The sequence below is a fragment of the Alosa pseudoharengus genome, unplaced genomic scaffold (assembly GCF_046254945.1).
Source record: "Alosa pseudoharengus isolate Yale_2024_CS ecotype anadromous, Long Island Sound unplaced genomic scaffold, YU_APseudo_1.1 YU_APseudo_1.1_scf_10, whole genome shotgun sequence".
NCBI lineage: Eukaryota > Metazoa > Chordata > Actinopteri > Clupeiformes > Clupeidae > Alosa > Alosa pseudoharengus.
Genome location: NW_027468565.1, coordinates 1500743 through 1513948, shown reverse-complemented (window position 1 = coordinate 1513948; position 13206 = coordinate 1500743). Strand labels below are relative to the sequence as shown.

At 39.7% G+C, this 13206-nt stretch overlaps 1 protein-coding gene across 1 annotated transcript in view; it reads right to left on the bottom strand.

The window, feature by feature from the left end:
* Positions 1–13206, bottom strand: part of cep290 (centrosomal protein 290) — a 204225-nt gene that overhangs the window by 117706 nt on the left and 73313 nt on the right. The window contains exon 9 of the mRNA XM_076302635.1: positions 5330–5419. Coding sequence (XP_076158750.1) covers positions 5330–5419 — 90 coding nt within the window. The remainder of the gene's footprint in view (positions 1–5329; positions 5420–13206) is intronic.

The window sequence follows — 13206 nt, the reverse complement described above, 5'->3', positions numbered from 1 at the left end:
AAAAGGACCCTGAACAAACTGATCAACATCTTGGAAAATGAGTGTCACCCACTCCACAGCACTATTGTTAAGCAGAAGAGCCTGATCAGCTGGAGACTTCGCTCACTGCCTTGCACAACAGACAGACTGAGGAATTAATTTGTCCCCAGGGCCATTGAACTGTTCAATGCTTCACTTAAAGGAAGAGGAGAGATAGACTTCTCTGCATAGTCTGTCTGCCTCTTCACACCCTCCATGTTTGGATACTGTCTGTCCACTAGCCACTTTTTACCATTGTCTTTCTGCCTCACTGTTTGCGTGCTATATTAGCACATTAGCACATATGCATAACCCCTCCCTCCATGCCACAGCCGAACTGTGGCCACACTTATACCTTTTCTTAAAGTAGTTATACATATAGATATATAGACTTTATTCTTGCACTGTTGGACTTACTCATTTGCACTATCACCATGACACTCACTCACACAGAGCACCTTACCTTACCTTACTATGCACAGAGAATCACAGGCTCAGTCCCTGCCAGTCATTGCAAGCGCCTCTTGATTGATTAATCACCACTATGTGGATACTGTTTTTAGAATTGATTTAGATTAAGTGTTAGTATAATTTGTATTTTACTATATTTAGTTTATTCTTTATCTTCTACTGTCCTTATTGCTTAGTTGTGTTTTTATATTATATACTTTTAATTACTTTTTCTGCTGTTAGTGAATGTGTGTGTGTTGTCTGTATGCTACTGAGACCTTGAATTTCCCTTGGGGATCAATAAAGTATCTATCTATCTATCTATCGCACACCAAATTACCTTCCTAACACATTATCATGGGATGTAAAAATCGTTGGCTTGTTTTGTAACCTGATGACCAAGATCAACACTCACACTCAGTAATTAAACATTTTATTCCCAAGGCTTTCACTTGAAAAAACATTGAACAGAAACAGTTTAGAAATTAAGTAGGTAATGAAATCAAAAAGGTGCTGAAAAGATGCTAATCAAAAAGGTTGTTTTTATCAAAGTTAGCTTATAAGTGATGGGCAGGAGGTTTCCTGCCTTTTTCTTGGGTTCATGTGTCATGACAGTGTCATGTGTTCATGACCAGTGTTGGGCAAGTTACTTCACAATCGTACTTATTACTTATCAAAGTAATTTGTTAAATTCATAATGGTGTCATGACATCCAGTCTTATCCTTCATTATATCTTAATGACAAAGCAAGATGGTATCACTTTACTTTAGGTCTAAGAATGTATTCATTACACTGTCATATTGATGTCATGACAGCTATTGTTATCCTTTATGATATCTTAAGGTGAGACAGTACAGGTGAATAGGGTAAAATTTTTAAATAATAGACATCACCATGAAACTTCATCAGTTGATTACTTACACACCTATGAAAAAAATGTTTAATTATGCAAATTAGGCATTCTCTCATTAAATAAGCACGATGACTAATACGCTTATAACACTTTTCTTACCTATTTGTAGTATATTTTGCAGCCCCCCAATCTAAAGCGAGGACCATGTAGCCTATAGTTCCACAAGCCCAACCTTTTATCTCTATACTGTATCTAGCTTGGTTTAGCTGTGAGAAATGCACCTTTAAAAAGTGCTGCAGTGAGCAGTAATCGAACCCCGGACTGGAAAATGACAAAAACTCAATTTGAGAAAACAACCTTGGAACACAGCCAATGAGATTCGGTTCTCAGCCTAGACTCGACTTTGAACTTTCGCTATTGGTTGCGGATACAAAGGAAGTGTCCATATTTGGATTGCACAACGTCATGCAGAAAAACAGAGCCTTCCAACGGTACTACACATGATATGTTTCGTATCACGGTCGCGGTAGAGCATGAAACGTTAGAAGGCTAACTTTTGGTGAATTTAGGAGAAATATACAGGCGCGGGTAGACAAAATGTAATGACATAAACACCTAAGTGTGTAAATCGGACTTTGTTGTTGTAGTAGTGTGAAAGAATACATGCTAAGGTAGCAAATTAGCCCAAAATCTCAAAATTGACCAGTGCATGAAAAAAACTATGTTTTCACCTGCCGTGTCTCGCCTTAATGACAAATCAAAATGGTACCACTTTACTTGAGGTCAAAGAATTTATTCGTTACACTGTCATAATGGTGTCATGACAGTCAGTTTTGTGAAATATCCTGTCACACATCTATCTGATCAAGTGCTAGAATTGGCCTCTAACCTTGCACATCTAATTATAATAAATGTTATGTCAAAATGTCATGAATACAAAAAGAGGTGGATTTTTTGTTTATGTCAAGCTGTCATGACAAAGACATCCTCTGGTAAAGTCGTGTTTAATTCCAAGTTGTCTTAATAAGGACACTCCAAACAAATTTAATGTCAAGTTATCATGACAAAGACAACCTCTGGTAATGTCATCCTGGTTAATGCCAAGTTGTCATTCCAAAGATATCCCAAACATATTTAATGTCAGCTTGGTAATGTCACATTGATTAATGTCAAGTTGTCATAATCAAGACAATGTCAACTTGTCATAACAAAAACAGAATGACACTTAATGACAGAGATCATAAATGTTTATTACATCTTACTAACGTTTATGACACTTTTATGTCAGTGTCATGTCATAGTTATGACAGTGTCATGTCACTCTTATGTTGACGGTGTCAAGTAAAGTGAACAAAACTGCAATATACAGCTCTCGAAAATATTAAATAATAATAATAATTAAGAGACCACTGCACATTTATCTGATGTCATCCTACAGTTGCAGTACAGAGTGACATTCGAATGAGTTGACGGTCATATTCAAATGTGCAGTGGTCTCTTTTTAGATATGACTCTATGTCACAAAATAAGCCCTTAGCAACAAGGGGTACGAGTCCCAGGCAATGTCTCATCTGCAGGATAAATATCCTATGGATTTTAATTCAGTCATTCAAACATTATTGGGGTAAGTGTTTTTTTTCAGGCTATGCTTTCGACTGTAACCCCTTGTCAGTCAATAGTGAAAGTAAATAACTGTAGAACTGTGTATCGTTGCCTATGAGATTAGCCTGGGTGCCGTCCCGCCCACAACATTTGAGGTCAGGAAGTTTGGTCTGGCATTGCTCCGTTATGGAGCAACTATGCACCAGAGCTGGGCGGACCAAACAAATCGGGCTTTACGATGATGGACAGGTGAGCAACAGTGCCTCGTCTATCACGTCATCTGAGCACGCTTAGGTTGATTATGTTTGCAACAAAAACGCTGTGGCTAGAAGGAGACAGATGACTTCTAAGACCCCGTATGGAAAATGCATATTATTTCAATGAGGTTTTATCACTGAAAACGATTATTTAAACTTTGGCTAAAGTTGAGATGTGGGAAAACTCATGGTTTCACTTTCATCAAGGGAAAACGGCGTGTTGCATTGTGACATGTTGTTTCCTCATTCGTTTGAAATCTCTGATTGACCACCTGTTTGAGGGATTTGCGACAGCCTTTCCCAGCTGTTTTTAAAAACAGAGGGGATATTACAGGGTTCCTACACATTTTCCATTTTAAAATTCCATACTCAAATATTCAAACTTCTCTGTAGATTTTTCTGACCATATTCTAGACATTGTCAATGGAGCGTTCTTTTAGCATTTGAAGAGCTGTATAATAATGTTTATTATTAATTTGTTAGTCCTCAGAAAACACTTGCCCATTGTTGGATACTTTTCATTGGGGAAGTGCTGTGTTGGAAGGTGCACTCACATTTTTAGTTCTCTGTAGATACAGCATAGCCTACATACATGTATGTTGGAGACTAGTGCACTGCTGGCAGAGGCCTCACCGTAATCAGTATTATTTGTTTGCAATAAAAGTTTATCAGATAATGCAGTATTCATGTCTTGGTAACTTCAAAAAATCAAAACTTTTACAAAATCAAAAAAGTCTACCAGTGTTTTAGCAGAAAATAGCAGAGCTACGCAAACATACCAGTGCACAATAGGGCATGTGCATAGAACAGGGTTTTTTGTACAGGGTTTTGCGCCGCTACAAAACGCTATTTCTATACCTCTTCTACAGTTCCAAACAACATAACACTTACGTGGTAGTGAGTAGAGGGTCCCCTAAAGCCAAACCGAAGTATCCCGAGGTCTTTATGTGGTCGAATAGAGAGTCCAGAATGAATTTCATCAAGCCAGTACCTTTCCGGGAATGTTGCCATCTTTGCCGCCACCTTGAGGGGAAAGTCCGTAGGAGTCTTATTGCTGTGTAACACGCTCTGGAAATTCACAATTTCGTCGCCGTTTTTTTTTAAACGGCGACGAAATTGTGAATTTCCAGAGCGTGTTACAACACACTCAGCAATAAGACTCCTACGGACTTTCCCCTCAAAGTGGCGGCAAAGATGGCAACATTTCTGTAAAGGTACTTTCTCAAAACACATCCGAATGACATAATTTTGATGTCAACTCAACGTATGTACCCCCAATCATCCGGAAATCGATCTAAAGTGCATTTTACTCCGGATAATTCCTTTAAGCTTAGTACTGTAGATGCAATAGTCTGGAAACACAAATATTTCTCCATACCCTTGTTTCTTTTTTCCATACTTATCCAGACCTGGAAATTACTCAAATCAAATTTCATACTTTTCCAGGTTTTCCATACTGCGTAGGAACCCTGATATTAGGCTATCAGTTCCTTCCTTATACCTTCCACCCTACTACGTATCTCTTAGATTTCGCTAATGAGTGTTGTAGTAGATATTGACGGCGCAATATCTACTACAAAAGACCAGAAAACAATGTTAAGGCATTTGTGGAGAAGAAGGGTGGTTTGTGTGTTCTTCCTACACCTCACGGTAAGCTATTTCGTTGCTTTGATTGGTCTATCCAATTGAGTGCAGAGGCATTCCCCCCCTGTATCGGTTAAAACACGCCCCATAATTACGTCCCAATGGAGCAGTATCAGACTCATATTCTGACTAGAATTTGAGTATGACGTCAGGCTACTATGAGATCACGGTGAAGTTACTTTCACTTTGCCTATGAGTTCAAATAATAGGCAAGTGCAGACGCATGCAGGCTATACTTTGCTAGTCACACACAGTAAAGCAAGTAAAGCAAGGTTTAGTGGAATCCTGGTGTTACATACACAGTCTCGCGTGCAAGCAGATACCTTCAGATTAGCTAACTGTCAAAATACCAACACGCTGTTTGATGTTGCGCTCCTCTTAAAAGTAATGACTGATGTCACTCTCATTGGTTTAAAGGATGTTATACTCAAAACACATAGACCATCCACTAAAGCCCTAAATGTACAATGAATATCAAAATGTATGTAAAATGGAAAAAAGCACCTTCCACTCCTCCACTTTAGCACTGACTGCAGCCATGACTGGGTCGTCTTCCTCAGCCCTCCTCTGAATTTGGTCCATTAGCTCTCTCACCTACAAAAACAAATGAGTAATTCAGATAAATGATTTTAAAAATGTACCTATCAACATGCTTTAATGAGGTCAGTACAAGTCAAATACAGTAAGGCGTAATTCCATTTCTATTTTTTACCCCTCCCCCCTTGAAATGAAGTTACAAGGGATGTTCCTCTATGAAATAGGCCAACCTTTCAAGAACCCCATACATAGCCTCATTACACAAACTCTTACATACAGTGGGTCCCAGTTAAAAATTGACACTTCATTCACGATCAAGGTGATTCACGCAGCTGGGTGAAACAGACATGTGGACTCGAGTCACATGACTTGGACTCGAGTCAGACTCGAGTCATGATTTTAATGACTTCAGACTTGACTTGATAAAATTCTGCATGACTTGCGACTCGACTTGGACTTGAATACTATTCACTCAAGACTTGACTCGGACTTTGCCTCTTTGACTTGTGATGACTTGACATGTCTCGAATCAAAAACTAAATTTCCTGATCGTGGACCAGTCACCCCAGAGACGCTTTCCCTCCGCGACTAAAAAAAAAAAAATAAATAAAAATAGCGGAGACAAGCGGCCAGAGCACAGTTCAGTGCTGCCGCTACCCCCACACGCGTTACGCACTGTGTGTAGGGCACCAAGAGACCGAGGAAGGACCAACATTTAGCCAATAAATAGTAGCTTTACTGAAAACTGATTTGCACTCTTGTTAGAGAACGTTTAATGTTAAAATGCACCAACAGCATGTTACATAAAGATGATACTTTTCGAGACCTCTCCATGAAGATCCAACTTGAACTTATGCTAGCCTACTGCATTTAATTGAGAACGCATCTAAGCATGCACGAGAGGGAGAGAAAACGAGTAGGTTCCAGCTGGCTTGTCATTGTTGATGATAATTGATATTTTCTTTTAAATATAAGAAACGTATAAAAGGAAATTGTGAAGGCAACAAATACGAGATTAGAGGAGATTGCGAATTTATCCGGTTCTCACTAGCCTACTGTTATAAACTATGAGATCCAGGTCACTATGACATACTAGCTGCACTCACTGTGATTTGGAAAGTGGACAAGAAGAGTTGTCTTTGCCTTTGTGTAATGGAACTGGTGAGTCTTGAAGTATTCTATAATTTATTTACATGAAGCACATGATATGCAGATTGAAACGCATTCCACTCAGCTACTGTAGCTAGGTGGCTACTGGCTACCAGGCTCATAGGCTAATTCACTTTTAATTGCAAACAGAAAATGTCAAGCAAGCGTCATGTCATTCATGCTTCTCTTTCCAAAGGAATGAAAGCTGTTTGTGCCAACTTAATATCATGCTTATCATTGTTAATATTGTGCTATACATGTGGCACAAACAATGTTTGAGTTTGTGGACTAGCCATAGGCTCAATTCGGGGATATAAATTGTTCCATGAACAATTTATATATAATTATGAATGTAAAGTCAGTCAGTTAGCTAACGTTAGTAGATAGCTAATACGAGATAAGATACAACAGCTGGTAAAAAAAGATCATTATGAGAACGTGTGGACAGTGGCACAATGGGCTTAAAGTGACAGTGCACCATTTACAAATGAGATAAACAGCATCAAATGTGTAGTATTTCTTAAGAAATTAATACTTTAAAACAAAATGACTGTCATTATTATCTTTTAAATAATATAAAAGTGTTGACCTTGGCTTCCCTTATGAGTCGCCACTGGCAGACAGCCTAATAATAATACAATACCGATAATAATAATATAATAATAATATAATAATTCTAATAATTGTTTGCAGGCAAATCTGTGGCATAGCGCAGTGAAATGCCATTAGTCAAATTATTACCCATCCTTACAGTGGGCTCCGCAATTTGGAAAAACAATATATATATTTGCAGCTGTGCTGAGTGTCATGTAGCTATACGTTTTGTACAGATTACTCAGGTATGCACATGTGTATATTACACAGGTATGCGCATGTCGTAAAAGATTGCAAGACAGAAACATTGAACATGTTTTAATCTGTATTTATAAAAAAAAATACTGTGGATTAGATGTAAGTGCTAAAATTATGATCGATAGTCTAATAATGGCATTATTAAGTGAAGAGTACCTGATGACTTGTTTAGGACTTGAAAAAGATTGGGACTTGGACTTGGACTCGACTTGGCTTTGATGTGACTTGGACTTGGACTCGACTTGCCCTTCTCTGTATTTACTTGGGACTTGACTTGGACTTGACTGCTAAGACTTGGGACTTACTTGTGACTTGCCAAACAGTGACTTGGTTCCACCTCTGGGGTGAAATGTAAGTACAACTGCAGCCGCTTGGGGGCAGCATAGTCCACTGTGGCGTTCCACGGTCGAACCAGAGGGCGCATTCGACAGCAAGGGCTGTGATTGGCCGAGTTTTCAGTGCGTTTCTCTCTGTTTTTAGCAACCCCTGCAACATGCTAGTCCACTGTAGCCTAAGCTTTGTACATAATGTTAAACATAGTTTTGGATTCAGTGGCAAGATTTCTTGATTGTACAGTGCCTGTCTCTCAGTAGGCTAATGTTTTAAAATGAGAGCTTCGTCAGCTGGCAGTAGGCTACTTTGTCGGTAGTCATGAGAAGTTCGCTTGCTAAAAGAACATAAATATGCTACCCAGAAACCTTGTGAATAGTTCTGATTTTTTTACTACACTAACAAGGTTGAAATATAGCCTTTGCCTACAGCATCTGTTACAACTGTAGGCTACAATCATTGCCATACAAAAATATGCGCGTGTTAGTTTAGTTAGTTTTGTGATGTTTTGCACTTTTGCCTCATGTGTTCAGGTTTGAGGGCTTTTTTGGCAAGATTGACCTTGTTTAGACTCTGCATATGTTATTTCTCCGTATGGAAAATAAAGTCAATTTTCGACACAGGTCTGTTATTAGTTCAATAACAACTGTTGCTTGTTAAAACATGTGACTAGTGAAACTCAAATGATTTTAGAAATATTTAGCCAAAGCCAAAAATTGTTAGAGAGAAGGAGAGATGCCGGTGCAGCTCAGATGTCTTCTTAATTTTCTTTATTCTTTAGTAAAAGGTGCAGAACATTATTAAACTTTGACTAACGTTTCGATGTTCGTTAGTCAAAAACATCGACACATCGAAACGTTAGTCAAAGTTTAATAATGTTCTGCACCTTTTACTAAAGAATAAAGAAAATTAAGAAGACATCTGAGCTGCACGTCTCTCCTTCTCTCTAAAACAGGGGTGTCAAACATACGGCCCGCACGATGATTTTGAACGGCCCGCACGTCAGTCCCTCAACAACGAGAGAAAACTTACCTTGTGTGTGTGTAATGTGTATCACACCAAATTGGCTCACCATACCGTCCCAACTATGCACAGTATCCCATTAGCTGCATGCCATCAGGTTATTTACAATTTTCTATCGCGTAAAGTTAGTGAACACGTTATCAAAATTAACGCGCACACATTTTGTTTGAGCAGGAGACAGAATACGCACGCAGGCACAACTAGGCTACTTGTTGTTTTCTTCTACTCGGCTATCTATATATGGTTATCAGCACACACTGTTGGGCTAATTCACTAGTTATGGTTATGAAGTTTAAACAACGAAAACAGAAAGGATGGAGGCAGCAAAGCTAGAGGAGTTATTCCAAATGGGCAAGAACAAGGTAGGCAATTGGTGTGCTTGTCAGAACGTTAGGTTACAGCTGTTTAAAGCCAGACGTCACCGTACGCTAGAACAAAGCTAAAGGTAACTTTAGCTATAGGGCTGTATCAATTTGTCCAAATGAATAGGTCATCGTAGACGTTGTTGTTGTATTATTGCATGTGGATATTGTTATGCTATGTAGGCTACTTTTTTTGCAATGCAGGGACCTAAAACCGGGAAACGGACAAATATTGTACACGCGTGAATTTGTTTTTGCAGGGGTGGGGGTGGGTGGGTGTACGTACCATAGCTCTCTCTCTCTCTCTCTCTCTCTCAGACACACACTCACTCACTCACTCACTCACACACACACACACAGTACCTTTCTTAGCCACAGTTAATTTTAGTGGTGATATGTGTTATGGACATTGTTAAGCATTATTGACTGCAGTTTTTTCTCATCAATGTCAGTCCATGAATGCATATTGATCAGTTGTTAACTAATACTGTAGGCCTAGAAGTTGCATTTGAAAATGTTACTGTTGTAGGCTGTTTGTTTTTTATTTCAGCCACACTGTTTTAAAGTGGTTAGGACCATTATTTCACAGCCATTTTGAATAAGCCATAGCCTACTGCAATACCGATTTCATGGTTGCACCATGCACATGTTCGCCGATGATGTGGCCCTCAGTAACCTATAAATTCAATGATGTGGCCCTCTATGAAAATGAGTTTGACACCCCTGCTCTAAAATATCTGTCCTGGCCTGTGCAACGGATTGTGGCCAAACGACAGAAGCGCGGAGAACCCTCCTTTGTCTACCAAAAAGTGTTACTTTGTGCCCCGCGCTCCCCCACTGCTTGTGAAAGAAGGGGGTGGGGGAGGGGGGCTTAACGTGAAAAAGCTTAATGTCCCAAAACGGCAACAAGTCATAATGGTAGGCTACAGGAAGTGGGGGGAGGGTATGGGATGACCAGAGCCGTCTTCGCTGTGCTATACAGAAAGCATCTTCTATTGTCTTTCCAGGCGCACACAGCTCGTTATAGCCTACCGACTGCCTTAACAGATAGGCTCTGCTCTTGGGTTTGGCCTCACAGCGAACTCAACCCTCTTGTTGCTTGCAGTTTGTTCAATAAAGCGATGCAGATTACATTATTTATTTCTGATTAATTGCGTCTTTTGATGTCTTTTTTTGCAACATCTGCTTGTTAGGCTGGGCTATACTGTCCTGTACAGGTAAATGTTCAACAATTGCTGGTGTAGGCCTACAGGCTATAATCAATTAGGGACTGTTCATTATTTATTTAAGGGGCTACCGGAGGAGTTTTGGGAGTGTTAGTCAAAAAAGACGTGACCCTCCCTCGCCAGCAAGAAATTTTTCTATGACCCTCCAAAGTGATTGAGAAAAAACGCATGACCCTCCCCAGTCCCAACAATTTAGGCTATTGATGCCTTCTGTAGGCTACTGAGTCAATTTGGGAGCTTGCATGCTACGACTCCTTCCTTGAAATGCCTTGAAAAGGCTGTCGTTTGCACATTTTCACAAATAATCACCGGGACCGAAACAAACCTGTCAACTTTTCCCGGGTTTATCGCGTATTTTAACATTTTCCTCGCTGTCTTAGGAGGAGCTGCAGGGCCGTCGCAAGGGGGTGCGAGACCCTGTGCGAACTTGACAGATGCATGAACTTACGTGCATGAAATCATGCGATAGCTTACTTTACACATAGCCAAGGCTACCGTCGGTGCATTTTAATAGTAGCCTAGTCTAATAAGCTACACCAGCTTGTCTTTAAGAGGGGAAATTGTATAGCCTATAACATTAGCGGAGTCACATATTTGGCCATATGGTGTTTATCATAGGCTACATCACGAAACCAAATAGTGTAACAAAGGCGAACACTTTAACAGGGGAAATTAATTGGGCATAAATCATTGTGCTGAACGGTATTTGTCAATGAGCAGAAACGCACACGACATTCAAACTGTTGATAAGATGTGCACTATGGAAACTGGTCTGTAGGCTAACATGGACAAATAAATGACACTGACTCGCCATATCTTGCTTTGCCGCAAACTCAGCAATGAAATCATAGGCCAGTTTGCAGGCATAACGTCTTTTTCAATTCATAGAAGGGAGAGCCCAGTCTCTCCTGTGACATTGAGGTGCGCAAATAGTTTTTAATAGCCTGTTCAACTTCGAAAAGCTTCGTTCACCCGATGCCAGTCACTGATCGCAATTTCAAATTTCGGGAAGCTTCGTTCAAAAGTTTTAAGTGCAGTAGGCCCCTATCTGCCCCCTTTAGAATTATATCTCGAGCCTATTATAAGGTCCAGTGCGTTATGTCCTGGGATTCGGACGTGCTCAAAAAGAAAAGAAAAAACACTTTTTTTATAGACGGTTATGAGTCTGAACTCCGTGTCATTCAGACTCAACCCTCTTGTTGCTTTGATATCTTTTTCGTTGTCGTTTGAACGTCGGCAAGCAGGCATGTTGCGGTTGCAATTTAAGTGAAATTTCTACCTACAACATGCAACATGCTTGTTAGGCTGGGCTACTGTCAATGTACTTGTACAGGTAAATGTTCAACAATTGCTGGTGTACAGGCTATAATCAATTAACAAAATCTAAAAAAATCGTGCTACATTCAAACGCAAAAGGTGCTTTGATATCTTTTTAGTTTGAACGTCGGCAAGCAGGCATGCTGCGGTTGCAATGAATAAGGATAATTGGTTTTATCTGCGGATTTATTTTTTGCATTATTCTAACACACATATCCCCTCTCGCTTTCTCTCTCTCCATCCCTGCGCACGGTGCTTTCTTAAAGGAGCTGCACCATCTTACAACAATTGCATCTACATTTTCATATTAGAATGTTTTGTCAAGTGTAAGCTTAAACTACCGTGATCAATTTAAATTCCCGTGCCCCCGCTGAAAGTCTCATGCGCTTATCGTTACACTATCAAATCTATAAGTAACCGTGACAAATAGGGTATAAGATATATAAACATACGCTATTGTATTATCATATATGTTTGGTAATGGCTCAGCTTTCTCTGATTGTTCTACTAACTTGGAAACTGCATCATGGAAGTCAAGTCGCATCAAAAATAGTAGTGGCAGAACTCCAAAGTGACACCTTGTGGTTGTTTGTGTCAACTGCAGTTTGTGCCATTTCTGCTGAGAAAATGGGGTGCGTGATTCCTGAAGGAACCCGTCCAAACTTAACTGGGACCCACTGTAGTTGGCGAGACAAGCGAGGCAATGGGAAAGATTGGAAATATTTTTGTGGGCGGAGGATGAACGAAAAAATTGGTTGGTAATGGAGCTGTTGGTCATGGTTTTGGTAAAGGGCATTACCATGGCTTCGTGCCTATTGCCGAATTACAGATATCTTTGACCAACACCACTCCCACGTGCAGTGCCCGTTCAAACATGCTATTCCTGTAGAAAACCCCTAGTCCAATTACATGCCCGCAGATAGGCCTGCTTTAAAAACAGGATGATGGGGAAAAATATCATTCAGCTAAGTATTCAACAATGAAAAGTGAGTATTATATTATAATACAATATAATAAATGTGCAGTGAGCAAAATTTAAGCATGGCTGCATGTGACATTTACAAATCAAAATGACAGAAGCCTAACAGCTGTTTTGAGTTAAGGCTATATGTTTAGCCTATTGAATACACTTGATGATAGAGAAGGAAATTATTTTGTGGAATGATGCATCTGAAATTTGCAACAATATGACTCAAAAACAATCTCTGGTAGCCTATAAGGCCTTGTTCACATTACCATTTTTACCATATCCAGATTGTATCTAGCTTTGTTTGGCAGTCAGGATGGTGAAAAATGACATGAGATGAGAGGTTTCGAATGTGATTCTAATCAGATTTTTTCAGATCCGTTTCAATCGGAATGTCTCAGTCTCTTGAATACGGACGTGAGACGTACGTGTCTTGACTTTATTTTTGAGGCAAATAAATGTCACTCGACAGCCACCAGCCTTTGAGAAGACGTGAAATATCCACTGGGATTTCATTTCTTACTATTACACCTGGCAGGCAATCTGTGTTATGTGACTAAGCTGCTGCCTAGAAGGTAAAACATGTCTACATGCAATGCTATTAATGCCACTTCGAAA